Genomic DNA, 21693 nt, shown 5'->3' with positions numbered 1-21693 from the left:
AAGATTTTGCATTGGGGCTCAATTTTGTTTTGTTTTGCCGGTACCAGGGCTTGAACAGAGAGCCTGAGCACTGTCCCTAAGCTTTTTTTGCTCAGTATTAGTGCTCTACCACTTGAGCCACAGCTTTCCTTCTAGCTTTTTTTTGGTAGTTAACTGGAGAAAAGAGTCTCACGGACTTTCCTGCCTGGGCTGGTGTGGACCCATGTCCCTCATTTCTCAGCTCATGAACAGCTAGGATTACAGATATAAGCCACTAGTGCCCACTGGGGCTCAGGTTTTTATAAGTGATTGTCTCCATGGAACAGCAGTGAACAATGCAGAGCTGAATGTAACCCTTTTCTAGCCACTGTTCTGTCTCCTTGACTATGTCTATGGTAACATCAGAAGAAGGCTTTGGTCCCAGCAGACATTTAGTGATTCTTTCTTCATCCTCATTACTCAGTGCATGTGACAGCTTCCCCTGAGTGAGTTTCCATAAGTGTCACAAAAATACCTGAGACAACAAAGAAGGAACGATTTATTTAGGCTGATGGCTTTTGAGGCTCTGGTCCATGGTCACTTGGCCCCATTGTGTCTGGGCCCATGTGTAGTGAATGGAAACAGGGCAACAGGAAACCTACAGTGTAGCTACGTGACTTATCTCATGACAGACACAAGAGGCAGAGAACATGTCTTCAAGGGACTGTTCTCAGAAGGCAGGTCCCAGGAGCCAGTTTCCTCTCACGAGACCCTACCTCCTAGCTTAAGACTGTTGAAAAGAGATCTTTTAGCTGGGCACCAGTAGATCACACCTCTAATCCTAGGTACTCAGGTGGCTGAGATCCGAAGATCGCAGTTCGAAGTCAGTTCAAGTAGGAAAGTCCATGCAACTTCAATTAACTACCAAAATGCCAAAAGTGGAACTGTGGCTCAAGTGGTAGAGTGTCTGCCTTGAGCAAATAAGTTCACAGACAGCACCTAGGCCCTGAGTTCAAGCCCCAAGACCAGTAATTTTTTTAAAAGCCTATGAAGCATGATTCTGCGTCAGGGTACTTTGTCTGGAGAAAGAGAAACAAATGTTTTAAAAATGGAGTGCTACATGTTAGTGAATGGTCACATTGTTGGTGAGACAATGTATAACATGGAAGCACATCCATCAACATTTATAAAATAGAAATATTTCTATGGCATTGATAGTTGGGAAATTTGAATTTCTTTAAAAGACTAATGGTTTGATATGTCCGCAAAGAGCATGTGTTAGAAATTTAATTGTGTTTGCAACAGTATTGGGAGGTGGGGCCTTCATGGGAGGTGTTTTAACTCATGAGATCTTCAATCTTGTGAATGGATTCATGTCAATTATAAAAGAGCATAAGGCTATAAATTGCATGCTTTCCACTCTCATACCCACATGACACTTACCACCATGTACTGACCAAAAAAAGCATGAAAAAGATTCAACCCCCTCAGTCTTGGACTTTTCAGCCTCCAGAACCATGAGCCATATAATTTGTTAGTGGTCGTGTCAGGGCCTGGGCACTGTCCCTGACCTCTTGGTGCTGCCACTTGAGCCACAGCACCACTTCCAAATTTCTCATAGTTCATTGGAGACAAGAGTCTGGTGAACTTTCCTGCCCAAGCTAGCTTTGAACTGTGATTCTCAGATGTCAGCCTCTTGAGTAGTTAAGATTACAGGCATGAGCCACCAGTGTCTGGCCAGCCATATAAATTTTTATTGTTTCTAAATTACCTAGGTTGTAATATTCTGTTGTCACAGAAAACAAAGATGAATTCACATTTATATTTATCACACTCACTGTGATCCTAGGTATCCCAGGAACTAGTTGAGCATAAGCTATTCTGTAGGGTACAGCAGCTTCTTGATTCTGTTTTTTGGACTCTGGGGAAACAAAAGATGAGACATCCTTCACAAACTGCAAGCTTTTGATTTCTCACAAGGTAGACTCATGCTTGATCACCAGGGAGAAAGGAGGGAATGCACAGTTTCATTGTGCAGCTTTGGTCTTGTCCCTGAAGATTTGAAAAGGAAAAAACATGGCATGCTAAAACATTGCATCATTTCAAATTATTGTACATCATCTGTCATTGTGTATAAGCTGTGCAAAAGAGTACCTTCGGTGTGATTCCATCTATATCAGGAAAAGCAGAGGTGGCAAAAGTACGAAGAAAGGTCAGCAGTTGATTATTACAAAAGTCAAACATGAGCCAGGCACAGGTGGCTCATGCCTGTAATCATAGCTATTCAGGAGGCTGAGATCTGAGGATCATAGTTGGAAGCCAGCCTGGGCAGAAAAGTCTCCATGAGACTCTTCTCTCCAATTAACTTCTCAAACACCAGAAGGGGTGCTACGGCTCAAGTGGTAGAGCACTAGCCTTGAGCACAAAGAGGCTCAGAGACATCGCCCAGACCCTGAGTTCAAGCCCTACAACCAACAACAACAAAGAAACCCATAAAACAGGAAATAATATGAGATAAGAAGGGAGGCACATGGATGGTTCTTAGAGTAATAACAACAGTATATATCTGAACTGGGAACTGGGCTGGTGACTGCACAAGAGTTGGCCTCCTAATTTGTCTTTAAACCATGTGTTTGTAGTTACATTATGCGCATCCTTCTGTGATATATCTCAGAATTTTAAAAGTTTCAAAATCATTCTATTTTAGGAGAAAATATCCCCTGTTGTATATATATCTTGTCTCTTTGACATTTTATTTAAAATATTAGGTTCTATCCATTATTTATTATTAAAGTCTCTTAAGGTTTAATGGATGGTTTAGTTACTCTGCTCAGCCAACTATTTAAATTAAGAAATTAGACTATGTTTTGAAAATAAAATGTGGTTAGCATTACTAGCATAGTGGTTCATGCTGATAATCTCAGCAACTCAAGAGGCAGAAACTGGAAGGATCACAGTCCTAAGTCAGCCTGGGCAAAATGTTAGCAATACTCCCCCTATTTAAGCAAATACACTGGGTGTGGTGGCATACATCTGTCATCCCGGCTATGCAGGAGGCTGTAGGTAAGAGAATCATCATCTGAGGCTTTGCCTCAGGCAAAAATATGAGACCCTACCTGAAAAATAATCCAAGCAAAAAGGAGGGTATAGCACCTGTCTACCAAATTCAAGGCCTTGAATTCAAACCCCAGAACAGCAAAAAGAAAAGAATTGTTACTGCATTGAATGATTTTTCAATTTTTATTGTTATTATAAAAGTGATGTACAGAGGGGTCACAGTTATATAAGTCAGATAAAGAGGACATTTATTTTTGGACAATGCCATATTGGAGGATTTTTATGGGTAATGAACAAACCATTGATTACAAAATAAAAGACCCTTCAGTCCTGTTGGGAGAACACCTTGTCTAATTAGTATGTGTTGCTTTATGCGTAACTAGTAAGTCACAACCGTCTTGGGCAGTTAGATCAACTTTTGAACATTCAAGTGATGAAAGTGAGTAAGGGCTCTTCCCACTACAGCTGATTTACATAATTCTCCCTGTGCACATTTTATGACAAGAGTGAAAAGTCCTGCTGTTTTCATTTTGTGGAGAGAGAATCATGTTTGAAGTCTTTGAAAAGGAAGAGGAAATGAAGAGTGCCTGTCAGGACGCTCTTTAGACTCCAAAAATTCACAGAAGAAGAGTTGGGAGTCTTTACAGTCCTACTAGGAATGCTCATTTGGCTTGAAGAATGCTTATTCTGTCTTTTGCTGATATCGAGTCTTGTTGTTGTGGCTGTTTTAAATTTTATTCAGTGGAATCACTTTTTTAAATGTCCTGTAAAACAATTCTTATTAAACTTTTCAACTAATTTACCTTGTGGTATGGACTGCATCTCCATCCATCATTTAATCAGAATATGGATTCCTGATTCACACCTCCCGCACATTAGGCTGACAGATGCCAAAACACGTTCTGGCAATTATAAGTGTCAATATTTATATGATGACATCCCAGGAATTTTATTGCAGCTGCCCACCATTATGAGTGGTATCTTTATTATTTAGTAAGTTAAACATTTGCTGTAAGTGCAGATGCTACCTGGAAAGAGATGCAATACTAAGAGAGACGATTAAGTCGTGGTATAGGTATACCACGGAATACTATGAAACCCCTCACACAAAAAAAATAGATCTGAATTTATGGATATTTGTCAGGCTCTACACTGGGCATGTTTCACACATTGCTTCATTTATTTAATTTTTACAAGCACCCTCAAGAAATTCTTCTTTTATAAATGAAGAAACTAAGATTTGTTCCAAGTCACCTAGTTTCTAAGTGGTGCAGCAATAGTTAGACCTGAGTTCTGTGGATTTTCCCATACAGATCTGTTTTCATATCCAGTTATACAGTCCTGGTTCATGAATGTCAAAGCTGCATGTACTGCTGACTCAGTGACAGAGATTAGTTCAAGATGATGTTGATTTACATCCCCCTGGAGAACAGGAAGTGACTTAAGTAATAGTATAACTAAACTTATCTGCATATTAAAGATAAATTGCAATTAGAAGAGCTTTTCCTATACCTTCTATGGCTGAAAGAAAATATAAAGATATATACAAAGATTCTAGGAATAGGTACTATCCGAATCAGGGATATTCATGCATTTTTGGAGCTAATGTTTAAAATGGCATATTTTGAGCCAGCCACCAGGGCCTCATGCCTGTAATCATAGCTACTCAAGAAGCTAAGAGCTGAGGATCACAGTTTGAAGCCAGCCTGGGTAGGAAAGTCCATGAGATTCATATCTCCAATCAACCACCAAAAAGACTCAAGTAGAGCTGTGGCTTCAGTGGTAGAGCAGCAGCCTTGAACGAAAAAGCTAAGGGACAGTTTACAGGCTCTGAGACCAAGCCCCAGTACCGACACAAAACAGTCAAATTTTGAGTGTAGTAAAAGAAAAGTCATACTCATACTCAAATGGAATTATTGATAAGGTAAGATAACACTTGTATGTTCATTTTTATTCTTTTAATCTTTACAGATGGACAAAAGAGAAAGAAATCCTTGAGAAAGAAACTGGACTCCCTGGGAAAGGAGAGAAACAAAGACAAAGGTAAAGAACAAAATAACTAAAGCAACAGAATGCAATGGGTGGATTTGGTGGAAATTTTTTTTGAAATTGCAGAGATTTATATGTTCCAACTCTATTATGTAAACTATATTTCTATGATGGAATGTCATTAAGAGCTGTTTTGGTCTGCTCTTCTATGTTTGAGTACACTGCACTGAATTAATGAATTCAGCTGGTTTGAGCAGCATGTAATTTCAGCCAACTTCATGGTTCCAATTATTCTGGCCCATCAACTATGTATAAAGAGGCCCTGGGTCGGGTAGCCACAGACAGCAGCACTAACACTAACCAGCTGTCTGGCAAATCCAGACAGTTAAGCAGGGCTAGTTAGACGAGAAAGCGTTTGGATTTGTCTACCATGACTACTGGAAAGAAACAATCTCAGGCTTATGGTTTAACTGAAGATGAGCCACTCTCAGCAATTTTATGTTACATCACAGTATGCTTAGATTTTTGCCCCATATGTTTTGGGAATTGCTGACACTCATCATACTGTTTTGTGTCTCCTTCCATGACTATTTAGGGAACTGACACTTCAGCCAGTCTTTCAGAGGTGTTTGTGGTCAGTTTTAACTAATATTCTCTAGTTATAATGGGCACCTGGGCTCCATTTGTGCACTCCATTTTTGTGGCTTGTTTTTGATGGTCTTGCTCATGATTGCTGAATGTGTGGTGGTCTAAATGTATTTTCATTTTGTGACATAATGAATGAGTGTTGAATGAGGACAGACATATGTCTCATTTTGGAGTTCTTTTACAGAATGAATTTCTGCTTAAAAATTAATTTAAAAAAGAAATGAAATCTAGGATTAAAAAATAAATGTGTCATTATCAGTGTCAGACAAGACTGACTCCGCATCATTGATACCAGTCTCTGTGCACGTACTTTGAACAGTGCTTAAACAAATGGGATTTGGTTGAGGATATTTGGAAATAAAGTCTAGGAATGGAAAACCATTGTTTCACTTCATATAGAGTAGGGTTTCTCTCCCTTGGTTCTACTGACACTTTAGACTAAAAAAAATCTTTATGATAGAGGTTGTCCAGTGCATTGTGGGATGTTTAGCAGCATCTTTGGTCTCTGCTCACCAGAGGCCAATAGCACATCCCCTGACCAGAATATTTTCATACTTTTAGTTGGAGATCAAGAGATGAAAGTGTCACTGATTCCTACTCCTAACTGTGCAATAAAACATTTAAAAGTTCTAATTCCCAAGCTCTAGGAGTGTAGCTTAGCGACAAAGCACTTGTCTAGCAAGTACAAGGCACCAGGTTGCATCCCCAGACCTGTGAAAGACAATCCTAGTACCTAGATCCTCACTCCAGAGTCTGAGTCCACTGGTGTATAATGGTACTTCAGGTGTGAGTAATTTTTTGTGAGCTTCCAATGTGTAAGTTCTAAACTCAGATTATGCATGCAGAAAGAACGATCAAGCATAATTTATTACTTGAATACTGGAAATAAAAGGCTATCCAGTTGCATATGATTTCCCATATAAACACATACACATAAAAATCTATTATAAAGTTTAATTTATAAATTATGTACAATAAGAGATTGAAAACAATAACAATACTAAAATAAAACAAGTATAATAATATAGTGTGATAAAAATCATTTAAAACTAAACCAATTTCTCATTTATGGAATTTTCCTTTTAATAATTTTGTACTGTATTTAACCGAAACCAGGAAACATGACATTGTAGATGGTACATAAGTAGTACTGTATTATCTTTGAACATCTCAGAAAATGACATTGATGTTGAGCTTTAAAGATTTACAGGGTAAACTTTTAAGTGATTCTTTAGAAAGTACCTATTCAAGCAAAACAGAGCAGAAGGAGAAGTTTTGCAGAAAGACATAAATACTTGCATTTCTCCACAAGATATGTGTGAGGTGTGTGTGTGTGTGTGTGTGTGTGTGTGTGTGTGTGTCTGATTTCTCAGATTGCATGTAAAACAGCCAAAAGCAAGAATGTGACTAAGAAAGGAAGGTCCAGTGAAGGAATTGAGCAGTGTACACTAGGGCATTAGTTAGACCAAGTGATCCCTACTGAGACTCAATGAAAGCTTGGCAGTATCCTGTCCTACCATACAAGGAACTGACAGTGAAAAAAAGAAGACAAAAGGCATTGCCCATCCCACGAAGGGGAGAAGTATCAGACTGCTTTATAGCAAGAGAGGTTTGCTTTTTATAAAGTAGATTAGCTGTTTAAAAGCAAGATACACTAGACTAAAGTAAAGAATAAAGGCATCTTTTTCCATGCTTAAAACCTTGTTCATGTCAATACTGGAGCCATCGCATGGGTGCCCTAGGGACCAGAGCAGGTCAGTGGTGCTGGTCCTCTCAAGCATGGTTATAATTGTTTCACATTATTTCCTTCCCATTGACTATTAGCAGTTGAATTCCTAACAGCTGCACATGTGAAAAATGATCATCACTTGAATCCAAGAGTGAAAGAAGGAAAACAGGAAACTCTTAAGTGACCTCTTGGGTTAGGCCATCTAAAAATAAAGAGGAACAGTTTTTTTTTAAGTTGAATTACTTTCCCAATAAAAAAAGTGATTCAAAGTTAATATGAATTGGGTCCTATCAGAGTGAATCATGTCCTACATAATATTTAATTTCCTTGATATAATACAACAGATCATATGACACTTCTGTATACCTCCTGCCATTTAAACAGTGCCTACAGAATTTTTTATTGTTACAGACAATCAAGTGGGGATCAAATTCAAGACTGACACTAGTTTGGGAAACAATTTTTCATACCAAATAGTTCCAGTTCCTTAATTTCTCTAGTTTAATTACTTGACAAGCACAAACCTGTTTTTCAAGACTTTCAGAACTTTGCAAAGTGCCTTTCTTATTTCAAAAAGCAATTAATTTGTGGGAAAAAGGTTAAAACTACTTACGTTGTTCCAGTTGCTATACTTCCTAGTCAGAACATATGTCATTAGGTTTTGCTAGAGGAAAATTCTAGGAGATAGTCTCCTCTTCCCCAAATATATCAGATTTTGCTTTATATTTATCAGCATAAAATATGGCGTAAGTTTAGTTTGGGAAGTGTATTGCCAAAATCCTATTATGCAGTGCTTTATTGTTATTCACTGTCTAAACATGTGACATAACACTACATGACTAGTTGCTACCACTGTTATTTTTGCTTCATTTTCAATATGATCACATATATTATACTCATATATGAACATGTCATGATGAAACCCCTTGCTGTGTACAATTTAATATATACCAATAAATATAGCAGTAGAAGAATTGAGTATCACTGGTTATCACTAAAAATTCTCTGAGGAAATATTGAATGCACTCATTGAGTGCTATCACTTGAGAAAAGAGAACTAAGAGGAGTGTGGTTCTAGTCAAGGGTAGAAAGGAAGCAGCTCAGACAATGACCATGTGGCTCACAGCGCATGTGCATACATGAGCAGACACATATTACCTGACACATTATCACTCTCTTTTTCTTGTTACTCTGCCCCATCTATTTGTATATATGTCATGTAGCTGTCAAAGTTTTTGAGGAACATACAACTATTTATGCCAGTGAGATAGCACACCCTGTGGTCGAGTACTAGCTCCTTGGCTTCCTAATTCTGTTAGTAATAGAAACGTAGAATAGCCTTATGTCAGTAATGAATGTTGGCTCTTCCTACAACAGCCACATTCACCCCTCCAAGGAGAAACTCCAAATTGTTTTCTGTCATACGTTACCTACTGTGCTGAAGCTGAAAACACCTCTCAAAAATCCTCACGTGAAATTAAGGGTTTTTATTCTGCTACAACCCCAGGTACAGGCCTTTATAGTTGTATTTCTGCTCTTAACACAGACTTGGCCATTACTCTGGTTTAAAATGTTGCCATAAATCAAAGAGGAAAACTTTTTAAAGGCTTTTCCACCTGATTTCATATTAGCTTTTTGTTCAAAGAACAAACAACTTCAGTTATTTTCCTTTGATCATTTTTTGCTAGAAGACATTTTATTTTTCTAATTTAATTTTATGTCACGGATATACAGAGGGGTCACAGTTAGGAAGGGGGGTAACAAGTTTGACAAGAAATATAGTGAGCTCACTACCTTGACCATTCTTGTTTCATTCATAGAGCTTAAGAAAAAACAAACAAGGGAGAAGCTAGACTCTAATTTGCTTCTCCTAGGAGACCTAATTTTGAAATTAACAGGAATAATATATTTGAATAATTTTTTAAATACTTTAAGCAACTTGCCAGTGGCTCATGCCTATAATCCTAGCTACTCAGAAGGCTGAGATCTGAGGATTGGGGTTTGAAGCCAGACAGAGAAGGGAAGCCCAGGAGACTCCTCTCCAGTCAACAATTTTATAAAAAGCTAGAAGTGGAATTGCTGTGGCTCACATGGAAGAGCATTAGCTTTGATTTCTTTATAGATGGTGTATACAACTTCAGGGGGGTTGGGGATGTACAAAACTCAAGGGAAAAAGTGCAGCAGTGGAGCTCACTGGACACAGATGAAAGTGAACTATACAACTGGTGTGTAGAGATGGGAGGGAGGGACTGGGAGAGAGAGTGAGGGCACAGATGATACTGTATGAAAGGAAGTGTACTCAGAACCTGATTCATGTCATTGTAATCCCTCTGTACATCACTTCTATAATAATAAAGTAAATTAATTTTTTTAAAAAGGCTGAGGGATATTGCCCAGGCCTTGAGTTCAAGCCCCAGGACTGGTACCAAAAAGAAAAAGAAAAATGCTTTTAACTATGGCTCTGTACTGTTGCCAATAAAATACCTGAACCTGAGACTCCCATGGGTTTTCAGGAGGGATTTATTGCAGAGATGCAGAAAGTAACCCTATGTATATCTCCAAGTAAAGCCATACACTTCTGCATCATGTCATTTCTCCAAAATTGCCTCTAATAGAGAATTTAACAAATCATTTCACGGACCTCCCTCTAGATATAGTGTGGTAGAATCTACTTCTTCTTGTGGCCAGCAGGATGGCTGGACTATATATAGATCATGAAGGTGACAACTTCACAGAGCTGACTGGAGATAGGATATGGAGACAAGAAACACAATAGAAAAAAAAAATGCCAACGTCTTCCATAATACTTCTAAGTTCTCCTCTGCTGCTTGAATTATCCTTGCTATTTCTTTTATGGACAACCTCAAAGTATATCCAATTAACTGGATTCTTGTCTTTGCTTCAAACATCTCTCTTATTATACATGACAGTCACTCTATTATAATTATTTACATATCTGACCTTGCACTCCTTAACTCCATCTTACATTCTGAACTCAGCACTATTGTGCCCCCTAACCCCGCACATTGTGAAGTTTGCTGTGGTATTCAGTAGGTGTCCAATGAATGGGACAATGCAATGCCCTTAGGACTTGTAGCCTTCAGAGGCTTCTCATTCCTGTAGACTAAAGATTGTGAGTTGGTAAGCCTGTGTGTTCATCAGCATAAAGTATTATTTACAGTTTATCAAAAAGTCATACTTCTCTCTAAAGCTCTTCCCTTTAAAACAGACTTAAGACCCATGGACAAATGCTAGAGATCTAGATTTGCAAACTGTGTGTTGATCCTCCCATCTTTCTTTATCAAAACTGAAATTTGGGCTATTCTATAAAGCACAAAGCCAACTCTGTATGTTTATTGATAATTATCCAGAAAACAACCATTTGAATATGTCTGCCCTTCAGTGTGAGACATGAACAAGAGTCTTCACTGGTCTAGATCATCTCTGAATGTGAATATCTGGGGGTTTTATTGTTGCTGTTGTTGTTGTTGCAGAATTCATCCCACAGGCATTTGGAATGCCCTTATCCCAAGTCATCGCCAATGACCGGGCCTATAAACTGAAGCAGGACTCTCAGAGGGAGGAGCAGAAGGATGCATCTGATTTTGTGGCTTCCCTCCTCCCGTTTGGAAACAAAAGACAAAACAAAGAACTCTCCAGCAGTAACTCATCTCTCAGCTCAACCTCGGAAACACCAAATGAGTCTACATCCCCAAATACTCCAGAACCGGCTCCCAGGGCCAGGAGGAGGGTGAGTTGGCCAAGATTTCTTCTGGTGTATAAGGCTCTTCTTTGTGCCTTTGTTCATTGAAAAATGGATATGTCATTTGTGTCCATTCCATTCAGGGAGAAGCTGGCACAGCCTCAAATCTTTCTCTGACTCCTGTTAAACCTGCCAGGTGTCCCTCCTCATTACAACCATACCTCATGCTAAGTACCGCCCACCATTGCCATGGCTCCTGGTATGTTCAGCCATCTCCTGGTGGCTTACCAGATTTTCCCATCGGTTTTTGTTCATTTCTTCACTATTAGTCTGAGAATATACTCGGACAAATGAATTGGCTGTGGATCTTCATATGCAACAAGAATTTTCCTTATCCATGCAGCACTTTTTTCCCTTGGCACCACAGAATCCGCTACATAACAACTTTCAGATAAATATTATAAGGATATTGTACCAATTATCGAGTAAGCAGTGTGTCTAGACACAGTGTTATTTGCCATTTCACATGTCAAGCCTATATACCTGAAGTTTTTTTAAAGCAGATTGGCTGGCAATTGGTGGAATAAGACAAGAATAAGTAAGTATTTCTAAGACTTCTTACATCACTGAGACATCTCTTCTCTTCCCTTTCTTCTGGCCTGAATGCCCTGAGTCTTGGACACCAAGCATTGAAGATGGCCCTAGTTAACAGTGCAGACATACTCCCAATTAAAACCCATTTTGATTAATTAATTATCTTTACGTAGTTGTACAAAGGAGGTGTGATTTAACAAAGCGCTATATGAATGCAATGTACCTTGATCTGTGTCACCCCTTTCAACGGCTTCATCCCCCTGCTTTGACCCACTCCTTTCCTTACACTTCTCAATTTTGTGGTATATTCAATGAATTCTTGACTACATCTTACCCCTCCTTCTTTATTGTCTACCTCTTTCTCCTTGGCGCCACAGCCCTTGCATGTTCCCATTTCTTGTTGCTTATTTGGGGGAGGGGGGGCTTTGACTTGGTCTTTCTAAAAAATTGTACTATTTCAGCTCTTGATTGTGTCTATTATAATTCAGTCAATTCATTTGGAACTGCTTGTATACCACCCAGCATGTTTACTTATAAATTTATAGGCACATTCGTGTGTGTGTGTGTGTGTGTGTGTGTGTGTGTGTGTGTGTGTGCGTGGGGCTTGAACTCTGGGCCTGGGCGCTATCCCTCAGCTCTTCTGCTCAAGGTGAGCACTCTACCGTTCAGGCCACAGTGCCACTTCTGGTTTTGTGAGTGTTTTATTGGAGATAGTCTCACGGACTTTCCTGCCCAGGCTGGTTTGAACCGTGATCCTCAGATCTCAGCCTTCTGAGTAGGTAGGATTACGAGCATGAACCACTGAGGCCTGGCTATACGCACATCCTATCTACCACTAATCTTTGTTTCTCTGGGCCTGGCTCACTTTACTTAATGCAATTCTTTCCAAGGCTTTCCATTTCCTTGTGACTGGCACAATATCATTCTTTTCAATTGATGAGTAAAATTTCATGTGCATGTGTGTGTGCACGCACACACACACACACACACACACACACACACATCACATTTCTTAATCCATTTGTCCATTGAGGTGTACCATAGCCAAAATACGGAAAAACCACTTTCTTAGCATTCAGCAGTTTATCCAAGGTAGAGAAGATCCTGAAACTCCATTGACTCTTGTGGTATTGATGATTGAAAGTGAAAAAAATGAAAAATATATGGAATACCTGAAGTTGTTTAAATTTGTTATAAATTTGTAAAAAATACCTGAATTTGTTCTCCCAAGCTTGTCTCTCACATTGTATATAAACCTATATGATAGCAATACTGAAAATTGAAATTTGAGCTTTCTGAGCATCTAGGGCCTGAGCAATCTTAGATTCCTTTTTTCCTCACCAGGCTGTTAGTATATCAGCAACCAACCACTTACTGTGGGCTTCATCAAGGATGGATGGCTATCGCATATGCATTCGAGGTCACCATTCCTAACATGCCAGCCTGCATTTTATCTGCCAACACCTCATCTCTTTGTTGAGGGTTTTCTCTGATGGCCAGAAATTTCTAGTACATGCAGACGGAAGGTTGTAAACACCTCACAGCCTATATCAGAGGCTATCTGTCATTAATCAATGTTTCTTGAGACTTGGTATATCAATACCTAGTTCCTTCACACATTGATAGGACGAATTCTAGGTGCATTATCTACATTGTCTTGCAGAATTCTCCAGGGAAACTGAGCTCCAGTGGTCCACAGTGCTCAGAGGATTCATAACACTCCCTACCTCCGTCTCATTTCCCCACTCACTTAGATGTGTCCTGGGACTACCTCTAGTAAAATGCTTTGTGCTGTTTCTGGGGAAAATGAAACTAAAACTGTTTTATGCAATCTTCCTATTTTAGAAATCGTTTTATTGTCATAGTTGAGGTGTTCTTTTTATTCACAAGATTTCACTGACTTTACCTTATTCACTGGGTATGTATTTTTTCTTGTTTCAAGAAATGAAGTCTTAGAGCCAAATACTTCGTTTTGTTTCCCGTGGCTGATCTTCCATTTGAAAACTTGTGTCTCTTGTTGAGATTAGAATTGCCAACACCTTACTTACCTTATTTAGATTTCCTAACATTGGCAAAAAGCCTTTTCTATTAACATATAAGTAGCACAATTAAGCACAATTAATTACATTACGCAGTTTCATTTTGAGAACATTTGTCATGAGTACAAGTAGCTCTTGGGTGATGTTTAGAAGTAGCCTTTTTGCTTTTCCCTATCTGTCTTCTTCTTCACATCTGCATGTCATTTGCAGGGTGCCATGTCGGTGGATTCAATCACTGATCTGGATGACAACCCATCTCGACTACTAGAAGCTTTACAGCTCTCCTTGCCTGCGGGGGCTCAAAGTAAAAAAGAAAAAGCCAGAGATAAGAAACTCAGTCTGAATCCTATTTACAGACAGGTCCCCAGGCTGGTGGACAGCTGCTGTCAGCATCTGGAGAAACATGGCAAGTAGACTGGTCTGCCACCAATCACTCATTTAAGCATCATTTGTTTAAGTACCAAATTTCAATTCTCTGTTTCTTTCATTGGGCTTGGAACCAAAATGCCCTTTGTGAAAAAAGGATATCAATGTAGATGCTTACCTAAAGATGGCTGGGCTCCGCAACTTTGTTGTGGGGATGGGGTATCAATTGGACATTATTTGGACTATTTGGTCCCCAACAGTCTTAAAAATGCTCCTGGCAAAGCAATTAAGTGTTAAGTCTATCCCTAGGAACCCCATTCAAGCTGAAGGGCCCTGGAGAGGTAGAAGCAACAAATGAGTCTTGGAGCTGTTCTCAAGTTATACAACACACAAACTGATAGCCATTACAGGGAAAGGAAATGGAAAGACCGAAAAAAAATCACATTAAGCAAAGCAAGCCCGACCCAAACAAGCATAGGCTGCATGCTTTCCCTCATTTGTAATAATTAGAATGTGCCTATAAATCTACAAGTAAACCCAATGGACAATAAAAGACCAGAGTCCTTAAAAATAGATACAGTGCAACATCATACCTAAGATCAAGGAACCAATGTGCATATATCTAAACTAGTAATAGCCATCTTCTCACCACAGTTCTCTCAAAATATTCTGGAAATTCAGGATAGCACTTTTAAGATGAGGATTAACTTTTCTAACTAAAAAGACCCTGGAAATCCAAATTTTTTAATATTAATATTGGGCCCAATACTTGTATCTCACACCTATAATTCTAGCTACTCAGGAGGCTAGGATCTGAGGAGCTCCATTCAAAGCCAGTCTAAGCAAATAAATACAAGAGAATCTTATCTCCAATTAACCAGCAAAAAAATGAATATATATGGATGTATGGCCAAGTGGTAGAGTGCCAGCCATGAGTGAAAAAGCCAAGCAAGAATGTGAGGCCCAGAGTTGTAGCCCCAGTACTAGCAACCATTAAAAAGTATTAATGCTTAATATGGCAAGATCATATGATGAACACAACATCCATTTTCAATATAAAAGCAATGCTTCTGGTTTTAAAGGGATAAATACAAATATGATGAGATAGAGAATCATTACAACTTACACTGTTAACTTGCTATTGTCTTTCATGCCCCAGTTTATATTGGCATTCTGTTTTATTTTGATTAACTCCAGAGTCTCAAGCCAAAAGTCACGATTACTGCTTTTGTTTGCTTATTTGTAGGTCTCCAAACGGTAGGGATATTCCGAGTTGGAAGCTCAAAAAAGAGAGTGAGACAAGTAAGTGAAAAATACCAATTATATTGTTTATTTCACCTAAATTTTCATTGAATTATCCTGGGCAGAGTTTGTTTATGAAAATTCCCATTCTAATATCTTTTCTACACCTTACAATTGATTATAGTATACCTGAGCCCCAGGAGATAAAACACAAACTCAGGAGCTCAGAAAAGTAGTTAGAGAATTCGGATCAGATAATTGGAAAAAAAAAAGGAAGTGTTCATATTGTGTTCAGCCAAAAGAAAGATAGTTTACAAACATTTTACTGAAACTATAAAAGCGGAAGATTGTGAGAATGCTTACTGCAGGCATAACAGTAAACAGAAAATAATTGTATGGCACCAATTTTCACTGAAATGTCATATAAACTGCCATTAACATCAGTATCACATATGATGCTGTTTATGCCATTACTTTCACACAAAAATAATTCTTAAGATTTCAGGGAACTACTGATTCTCAATTTATTTTACCTAAAACTATACTTACTCTTTGGTATCCTTCGGTCCTGTGTAACATTCATACAAAAGAACATAGTTAATGGACTGGCAAAAGTTGATTCTTCTTATCAGTCATGTGTCTGTGTGTTTCTGATGGCTTCATAAAAAAATCATGTATTAGTGAATGAAAATTAAGATACTGTTTTCCCACCGTTGGTTTCAGCAGAAGGAAATAAGGAACTCAACAACTCAGAAATGAAGCCCAAGTGAAAATATCTTGTGGCTGATAAGGTTGAAAGTATGGTATTTTCTCATATTGGTAAATAATTGCAATAGTGTTCCTCATGTATCTTGTCTTGTCAAGATAAAAAAGGACTTCCAAATGAAGAATGGTTTCTGGTTGGTTGATTGGATTTTCTTTGTGATAGACAAACTACTGAACAATATTTAATGTTTCACAGCAGCACTTGCAAGAAGGAATACTTGATTTTTTCCTAAGCCTCACCTGTACAGAATTACAGAACATTTCACAAATATCATCTTATTGATTCTACAATCCCCAGTTATCAGAGTAGTCTCTTTCAGCCCTTCTTCAAGGCTAGAAAGATTAAAACATTTAATTCAAGTCTATACATGAAATTGGTAAGGAAACTCACTGAAAGCTGTTGAACAGTAGGGGACAGGAAAGAGAGCCATATTTGCATGTGTGAAATACCATAGCCAATATCCCTTATATAATTGATAAACACTAACAAAAAGGAGTGACAAGAAAGTAAAACAGTTTCTGGTGGGGACAGATACTAAGGGATGGAAGAAGAGCAAATAGGGTGAATGAGGGTGAATACAAAGTAATATATATATATATATATATATATATGTATAGGAAAATAGAACATTGAAATTATTTTAAGAAGGAAGAGTGGAAGAGAGGAAAGGTGGAGGTGAATTTCATCTAGGTACATTGTATGTGTGTGTGGAAATGTCACAATGATGGCCCCTTACAGAGGTAGTATATACTAATAAGGTGTAACCCCCAAATCACAGAATTTAATAATTTACTCCTACTTCATAATCCAAGTTAATTTCACAGCCCATTCTTTCTGTTTGTGTGTGCTCAGAAAAGAAGCATGGTATGTACGAATGCTGACAGTTGAGGAGGGCAGATGGAATCCCTTTTCATTCTGGCTGCCTGACACATGCTGGTGGCAACTTGGCTCGAATCAGTGAATGATTCCAGACAGTAATGGGTATTCTAGTCAGATGGACAGATGGTGAGGGCCAGAAATTATTTGCCAGTTATATCTGGATCCACCAAAAGGAAAATCTTTGTATGGAAATGTATTTAGGTATTACCCAATAAGATATAATTAGTAGTTACTTGGAACTAGATTCCAAGTTAAGAAATATGTTCTAACTCAATCGCTATTTTATTTTATTGTGTCACTTCTCAGTATCCTTCTTATCACCTTGTCTCTATACTAGTTGGAGAAATGGAAGAGGGGAAGCAATTTTCCTGTTTGTATATTTACCACTGGACTTTCATAGGGTCTGGGAGCCAGGAAAATTTCAGTACATTTTTGTTAAATATATAGATGAAGGAATGATTAAACAAATGGCACTTATTGCACAGTGTCAATTTGTGGACCTGCCTAGTGATTTCTATTAACAGAGAACAATACATAAAAGAAATTGAGTAATCAGAAGTGAAATTAATGAGTGTAGAGTCATTACCCCCTTCTTAACACTATTTTTCTCTTTCTCTAAGTACTCATAGACTTAAAATCATGATTAAGTCTGGGAATCCTTCTGGTGATTACTCATTAAGCTACTGTAACAAGCTGAAGACAGTTTTTCTTTACATACTATTATCCTTTTAACCTTAAACGCAAATACCCTATTAGGGGTTTTACTTTTATAATTTGCAGACTAATCCCCTGGCTTTCTTGTTGGCCTTGATACACAAAATTCTACTATGACAGGAATGGAGACACACAGAGCTGCTGTTGTAACAAGTTAATTAATTCCTCCCACATTTGCCATTAAATTCTCTTCTACTTCTTAGACCTGCTCTTGTTATTGAGCTCCTTTGCTCCCATCATTAACAGCAAATCCTCAGATATCTAAATGTAATAACACTTTGTGTGTGTGTGTGTGTGTGTGTGTGTGTGTGTGTGTGTGTGTGTGTAAGTTGGGTGGATGCCAGTAGCTCACATACCTAGGATCCTAATTACTCTGGAAGTTAAGATCTGGAGTACTAAGATTTATAGCCAGTCCAGGCTGAAAATCCTGAAATACTTCATATTCCAAATAGTCAGCCAAAAAAGCTGAGCTGGAACTATTGGTCAAGGGATAGAAAACCAGTTGAACAAGCAAACCTAGCAATAGCAAAGCTCTAAGTTCAAACCCTAGTATCACCAAATATATGTGTATGTATATATAGCTGAGTTGTGTAGACTTCAGGTCAAGGTGAGATACTGTTCACTTCTTTTTCTTGGGAGTCTGTGCAGACTTTCTACCAGATGCTGTGCCTTGCAATATTTTATGGTAAGCGCAGGACACTGACACTATTAATTAGCTGTGTTTTTCTTTTGTCAGAATAGCCTTATGAGCTTTATGTGTCTACCATGTGACCCATTGTTTTCCAGTTACGTGAGGAATTTGACCGTGGGATTGATGTGTCCCTGGAAGAGGAGCACAGTGTCCACGATGTGGCAGCTTTGTTGAAGGAGTTTCTAAGGGACATGCCAGACCCCCTTCTCACCCGGGAGCTGTACACAGCATTCATCAACATTCTCTGTATGTATTCACAGGAAAGTATCCCCTGGAATACCCAGATGTCCAGCTTACTCAATCAAAGCCAATGCCTTCTGCATGTGTTTTCTAATTATTTTTGTCTTTCTTTATTGGTCTCTAATGAATGGGCTGTTTGGTAGATTTTTCTAAGATTTACCTGGAAGAGAATTACAAAGAAGAAAGTGGCAATAAAATGAATGGCAATAGCTAAGAAAACACTGGGATGGGTTCGTATGATCCCGGGACAATAGAAAGTTATTAATTGATGCTTCGAAGTACCAGGGAAAATTCCCATTGAGGCCTGTGCCTACAAAATGAGTTGGTATTCCTGGTATGAAGACACAGGAAGCCAAGGATCCCAGAGACAAAAGGGGGCAGGGCAACATTTCAGAGTAAGCAAGATGTCATAGCCCAGTGCCAGAACTTTCAACACACTGCTTCTCTAGATACAGTTCCATGGAGGAGGAAAGGAGACAAGGGAGAGGTCAGCTCTGTTCACCTGCATCCATTTCTTTCCTCCAATGCTGCAATTCAACTGGAGTCACAGTAGAGAAAGAAGACAGTATCTTTGCCATGTGTTCTGGGTATTACCAATAAAATGTCTGTTCCTTGTGTATCCATTAACAGAAAAAGGCCTCAAACCTGTTACAACCTTAAATTTCAATTACATTCACCAATGTTTAGCCATTGTGATGAAATATTTGCCAACAATGGGCTGAAATCCCATTAAATCGGTGTGAATAATACCAGAGAAAGGAGGGAGAAGAAACTAAGGAAATGGGGTTAGCTTTCCCCGTATTTCTCTAGAAGGGACATTGGCCCAGGTTTGGCTATTCTTAATATCTTCCATAAAACCTTGCAGCTAAATTGCTAAAGCAGTGGGAGAATCAGTATAGATGGTATACAGACAGTTCTTAGAGATTTAGAGACCTTTCGTGCATTCATGAATGGTGCGAGCTCTCTTGTTCTTGCTCAGAGCACCTCTTTCTGTCTTTCCTAGTGTTGGAGCCAGAGGAACAGCTAGGAACCTTACAGCTCCTCATCTACCTTCTACCTCCCTGCAACTGTGACACCCTCCATCGCCTCCTCCAGTTCCTCTCCATCGTGGCCAGGCATGCCGATGACAATGTCAGCAAGGATGGCCAAGAGGTAGGTATAACCCTACTACGGCTATCGACAGCAACACTCGTCCTGTCTTCCTTTATGGCCAAACAATCCAGTTGGAGAAAAGTAGCGCCTCTCCACCACTTATTTGTGCCTATGGAAGAGACTAATAGAGACACTTCTGGAGGGAGAAGATAGCTCCAAAGAGCACAAAGGTTTACCTCCTTGTATGTTTTGAGGGTGCTGCAAGGTTGCTGTTTTCCATGATGATGCTCCCCTGGAAACCTTGAATTTCCATTTGTGACAGGCTAATGAGCTCCAGTGGTGCTAGGAATTAATTATGTCAATGTGGAGCAGAAAGGATAGAAGGTGGTTAATGTCCTTGTCACAAGGTCAATCTGCTTCTTTAACCTGGAACCCAAATATGATACCCCTTTCTTACTCTTAGTTTCTCTGTGGAACTCTCCTCTTCACTAGTAGCAGGAAGTCTAATATCTCCTTTTAGAGAGGCGAGTTCAGGATCTGAATGTGCTGATCTTGTCATTGCATTTCAATGTCAGGTGGTGGTGACAACTAGAGGAAGGTTTGGCACAGTCCCACAGACCCTATAGCCATGTCCTAGTTGAAACTGGACACTCCCATTCTGAGGACTTGGGAGAGGGATCTCTTTGCCTCCACATGTTTTAGGGCTTCACCCATGGACAAAAGAGATCCTGACCACTATTTTGGGTTCTCTAACCAGCACACTATTTAAAGGGTCACCTTCATAGGAGACCCTTTTCTCAATGTAGTCTCCCTGACATTGGATTCCCCAGGATATTTCAGATGCTTTGATATGCTAACATGCACTGCAAATCAACAAGAAGAGAGCAGAATCATTGCAAACTCACTTAACCACAGATATGTTTATTTAACTCCTTACTAAGCAAAGCTCAGCTGTATTATGGATTCCATTCTGAGCTTGGCAAATGCACTTTCCCAAAGGATATAGTCATATATAATTTTTTCACTTTAATCCAGAAAGCCATTTCTGCGTTTCTTTCTTTCTCCTCCTCCTCCCTGCGAGTGTGAGAAGGGAACTTCTCTGAGGTAGCCACTTATCTCTAAAGGAGTTATAATTAGTGAAACCCCTGCTGGCTTCAGGTTACATAAATGGCTTTGACACCTTATTTCAGCATGCACAGCTCTTCCATGAGTATGCTATAATTCTCATAATTGTTACATACTTCTATTACCTGTCTGGGTATCAACCCTCACAGACTGCATCTACCTGATAGCTGAGGAAGGCAGACCCTATGTTGGAAGATGCACCAATTGCCCCTCTCTGACATTTCCTAACTACTATGTGCAAAGGAGACAGGCAGCTTTCCAGTTATTAAGAAGATCCTAAGGAAAACAAAAAATTCAATCAGAATTTCTACAGGATAGCCTTTTTAGAATCCTTTTTTAGACATTCTGTCAGTCCAAAGCTGAACAAGACTCCATTTCCTATGGCAAAAAAAAGAAGGCAATATTCATGGACTGGTCTAAGTGAATGTTAGCATGCTAGAATATTAGCTACTGTTTATGCTACTCCTACTACTCTTATTACTGGCTTTGTGTTACAGTAGGTAATCCAAAAGGCAAGAGAAATGGCATTGCCTCCATGTTTCAGAGACGGAAACTGAGGTACAGGAAACTGAAACCTACAGGAAGCTTTCTTAGGATCATACAAGTGGGCCCAGTTGTGCATTTCATGGCTCTGGAAGAGATGCCATATACTATACTCACCAAAGACTTGCACAGTTACTAGGACAATGTTTCAGCAGATGATAAAGTTCTTGAGGAAGAACCTCTTTGTTCCAATTCACAAAAAGTCACATTGCTTAGTGGTCAGATTGGTCCCTTGACTAGCAAATGCCCAGCTATGCTGTAAACCCAATCTATTTTAACTTACTAAGAAAATAAATATAGGATTTAGAAAAAATAAAA

The 21693-nt window shown here is 39.0% G+C and overlaps 1 protein-coding gene across 1 annotated transcript in view; it reads left to right on the top strand.

Moving 5' to 3' along the window:
* Arhgap6 (Rho GTPase activating protein 6) overlaps nucleotides 1-21693 on the top strand; it is a 439497-nt gene that overhangs the window by 370351 nt on the left and 47453 nt on the right. The window contains exons 3-8 of the mRNA XM_013032153.1: nucleotides 4987-5058; nucleotides 10876-11132; nucleotides 13928-14123; nucleotides 15330-15385; nucleotides 18471-18621; nucleotides 19619-19767. Coding sequence (XP_012887607.1) covers nucleotides 4987-5058; nucleotides 10876-11132; nucleotides 13928-14123; nucleotides 15330-15385; nucleotides 18471-18621; nucleotides 19619-19767 — 881 coding nt within the window. The remainder of the gene's footprint in view (nucleotides 1-4986; nucleotides 5059-10875; nucleotides 11133-13927; nucleotides 14124-15329; nucleotides 15386-18470; nucleotides 18622-19618; nucleotides 19768-21693) is intronic.

Source organism: Dipodomys ordii, unplaced genomic scaffold, assembly GCF_000151885.1.
Source record: "Dipodomys ordii isolate 6190 unplaced genomic scaffold, Dord_2.0 Scaffold150, whole genome shotgun sequence".
Classification (NCBI taxonomy): domain Eukaryota; kingdom Metazoa; phylum Chordata; class Mammalia; order Rodentia; family Heteromyidae; genus Dipodomys; species Dipodomys ordii.
This window is presented reverse-complemented; position numbering and strand designations above follow the sequence as displayed.